The sequence below is a fragment of the Octopus bimaculoides genome, chromosome 1 (genome assembly GCF_001194135.2).
Source record: "Octopus bimaculoides isolate UCB-OBI-ISO-001 chromosome 1, ASM119413v2, whole genome shotgun sequence".
In the NCBI taxonomy this organism is placed as follows: Eukaryota; Metazoa; Mollusca; class Cephalopoda; order Octopoda; family Octopodidae; genus Octopus; species Octopus bimaculoides.
The window spans coordinates 52,495,452-52,499,298 of NC_068981.1; the positions used below are offsets into that span (position 1 = coordinate 52,495,452).

General features: G+C 35.1%; 1 protein-coding gene across 2 annotated transcripts in view; it reads right to left on the minus strand.

Annotated features, from left to right (window-relative positions):
* The window catches only part of LOC106873282 (cytochrome c1, heme protein, mitochondrial), a 23,266-nt gene extending 19,419 nt beyond the window's left edge, over positions 1-3,847 (minus strand). Inside the window, exon 1 of one of the 2 annotated variants that reach the window (XM_014920585.2) lies at positions 3,704-3,847. In XM_014920585.2, the coding sequence (XP_014776071.1) occupies positions 3,704-3,775 (72 nt within the window). In that variant the 5' untranslated portion in view covers positions 3,776-3,847. The remainder of the gene's footprint in view (positions 1-3,703) is intronic. The other variant, XM_052966552.1, reaches the window with a different exon arrangement.

A 3,847-nucleotide genomic window follows, 5' to 3' on the forward strand; every position in this document is an offset into this window, starting at 1 on the left:
ATACACACCATTAAAGTGAAAGTATGTCATTACAGTATCGAAATGTGATTGTTTCAGTTAGTGGAATAGTTTCATTTTTAAAGTGAAAGTATTTGACATGAGTGTTTTTGTTTCACTTTTGACACGTAATACTTAAATAGTGGAGGAGATATGATGTTGCTGTGGGCATGTGTAAAATTTGAATGAAATTGGTTGTGTAGTTCTCGAGTTTTAGGGGAACACACACACACACACACAGACAGACAGACAGACACACATTCTCATTTTTATATGTATAGATTATTTTCCCTTCTCACCCCGGTCAAGCATGTGGAACAAACACAGAAATGGTTGCAAATTCAATAGCCTCACCTGCCCTTAACACTGTTCATGGACACTCACCACCACCAAGTGCAGAGGAACAGTAACTGCTGTGCTTCACTTTGCCTCTATTGTGGCTTCTACCATAATCTACAATTGTACAGGGATAGGCAGGACAGGGGAATAAGTCCAGACTGTCATGCTGTACAGGGATAGATGGGACAGTGGAATAAGTCCAGACTGTCATGCTGCACCCCATACAATTCATCACTGTGTGTCATAGTGTGCAGTATGATCCTCAATTAGACAAAGATAGGGTATAACTGGGAAGATGGACCTGTGGGTCATATGCCATCATTCAGAAATTAGCTGCATACTAAATGAGTGCTTGATTAGAATTGATTTGAGATTACATAACAGCACAATATATAGAAACAGCTTCAACAATGAAGCTATTTCAACATGTCACACTGCATGTCAGAATGTGCATTATAGTGTATCTCTAGTATTAAGTTTTTGTAATCCCTGCCACTGCCTTTATAACTTTTGAGTCAAAACCTTCCAATTTCTATAGTTTACCAAGTTGTCATACAGATTTTCCATAGGACATTCACTCCTAAATTCCAATGTGATTGCTCAAGGTCAAAGATCAGAAAGCTGAGAAGAAATCTTTCCACAATTCTTCAATGCTGGCCCTAATTAATTTTTAAGCAACTACCAACTCACGCAACTACCATATAGGTGCAGGAGTAGCTGTGTGGTAAGTAGCTTGCTTACTAACCACATGGTTCTGGGTTCAGTCCCACTGCGTGGCACCTTGGGCAAGTGTCTTCTACTATAGCCTTGGGCCGACCAAAGCCTTGTGAGTGGATTTGGTAGACGGAAACTGAAAGAAGCCCGTCGTATATATGTTGTTTGTGTGTCTGTGTTTGTCCCCCCACCATCGCTTGACAACCGATGGTGGTGTGTTTACATCCCTGTAACTTAGCGGTTCAGCAAAAGAGACCGATAGAATAAGTACTAGGCTTCCAAAGAATAAGTCCTGGGGTCGATTTACTCGACTAAAGGCGGTGCTTCAGCATGGCCGCAGTCAAATGACTGAAACAAGTAAAAAAGTAACTCATTCATCCAAACTTAAGGTTTCTGCATAATAACTGGGAAAGATAAATGCTTATTTTGCTAGCAGACTATAAACTCCACAAATTGGGCAGAGATTGAGGCTATCATGACTAAAACACAAACTGAGTCTTTAGATTCACTTAAATTTTGAATCTCTGACCCAAGGTGAGATGGTAGTTGTCATTTTTCAATTGTCATATTATAGAACTATTTTGGAAACCAAAATTTCTCACTCTGAATAACACTATGTAGAACAGAGTTTGCAGGTCATGACCAATCATTCAATTGTTTTTCCAAATACCTACTGACCAGGGTGGGACACATATAATAAGAGAATAATTAAGGCAGCAGCAATAGAATTAGATACAATCTAATTGTCAAGATATTACATAAAATACTTTAGAAAATCTGACTGAAAATAACAGTGAATTTGAAAACGAAATATAAACCAATTATTGTATTGACATTTTCCACAAAAGAATTTTTCTCTTTTTCCAACTGGGGTAGTCATGTATCTCCTCTATAGCAAGATACTTATCTCTACCCCTCTATTGCACTTCTTAACATTTCATCACCTGGCACAAAGCCGCCTCTCTCAATACGACTTCCTCTTCTAGTCGAGGGATATTTGTCTTACAGGTTAGTGACCTTGCCGGTGCTGGTGTTACATGAAAAGCATCCAGTGCACTGTAAAGTGGTTGGCGTTGGGAAGAGCACCCAACCATGTCAAACCGTGCCAAAGCAGCTCCTGTTAAACCCATGCCAGCAGGGAAAACGGATGTTGAATGCTGATAATTTATCTAAAGGAATTCATTTTAGTGTGTATATTATTTACTTTTTACAGTGGCACATAAAAAGAAGTGTAAAAAGTCCTCAGTGAAAATACCTAGTATTAAATTTTTGAACAGCCGAATGCTTTCATAAATAGATTAGGATTTCTTTGATAAGAAAATCAAAGAAAGAAACTAGCGATCTTAAATATCTAATGCATGTTATCTCAAGTGAGTTCCAGTAATGTATTGCTTATAAGGTACTAGAAGCTAAATAAGGGGATACTTCTAGTTTTTATGCTCACCTGACAATCACAAATATTGATACTTTAAAATTATTTTTCTTTTACAGATATTGATTTTAAAACTAAATATTAATTGCGGTTTCTAAATTAAGTCCATATTTCATTTTAACAAAAGAGCATATTTTCAAGATTTACTTTAAATAAGAACACTACAAGGAAACTATCCTTTGCAAAGGTCGTACAAAACCAACAACCTCCAATACCAATGGCTCTTATTTTCTATCAATTGACAACCTAAAGGTCAATGTCAAAACATTCAATTACACCGAAGATTCCGGAGTTAAGTTATATAACTGCTATAATTCTAAAAGGAAAAAGAGAGGGTTAGAATATATTTAAAAAATATTAACTGACATTGATTCAAAAGGAAATTAAATCATCTTTTTATAGCAAAAGCAGACAGAACATTCAATATATCGTATTATTTTTATCTCTAGGTATCGAATTAATTATATTGAGAAAGGTGTGTTGTATTTCGAAGTAGATCATTTCTCTTCTGCTTTAAATCTTATGATACAACACTGCATTAAAAATATTCAATTAAAATTCGTCTACTTCAAAACATACACGTAAATAGTATCTAAAGAATGTAAGGTGAAACAGAATATGTTTACACTTAAACGTATGTATATATACATATGGTTAACCCGTTATTAGAACAAAATAGTAGACTGTGGGCAAAGTCAGTTATTAATAACAAAGATTATGAAAATGACGTTAAACGAAATGAAATGAATAAAATATACAATAGATTCGTAATTCATAGATCACATAAAGAATAGAGACATAGATACACAAAGAACAATTTTAACAAATAAAAAAACGATTAAGTAATAATAATTTTTTTTAATTTTGAGAATTTAAAACTTCATCTGTGTATGTGTGTGTGTATGATGTGATATGTGTTGATAATGAGAATGAATTACTGGAGATTGCAAAATTTTAACCTATAACGGTAAAGACTATATCATTAAAACGGTTCGTAATTCATTATTAGCAAGTAATTGAATGAGTAGTGAAATTGGAAATGAAAAGGTTAGTAACAACTCCTCTCATCTGAAAGACCTTCATAAATATTAGACCTTCGCGTGACATTGTGGAAAGACAGTACCTGGTTTAGAAATTTTGAAATCATTATGATATTCAATATTTTGATTTTAATGAAATGAGATAATAAAAAAGCATGAAAAGTAAACTTTTTAATCATACCTTTTGAATATGAAAGTTGGCCGGCCAGCGTGATAAAACGGGCCTCAGCCCATTATTGAGCAGCGAAGCCATGTCGAACAGAAGAGAGGGAGTACAACCACAACGAGGCTACGCACGAGTGCAGCTCCAAACGCAGGAATTACC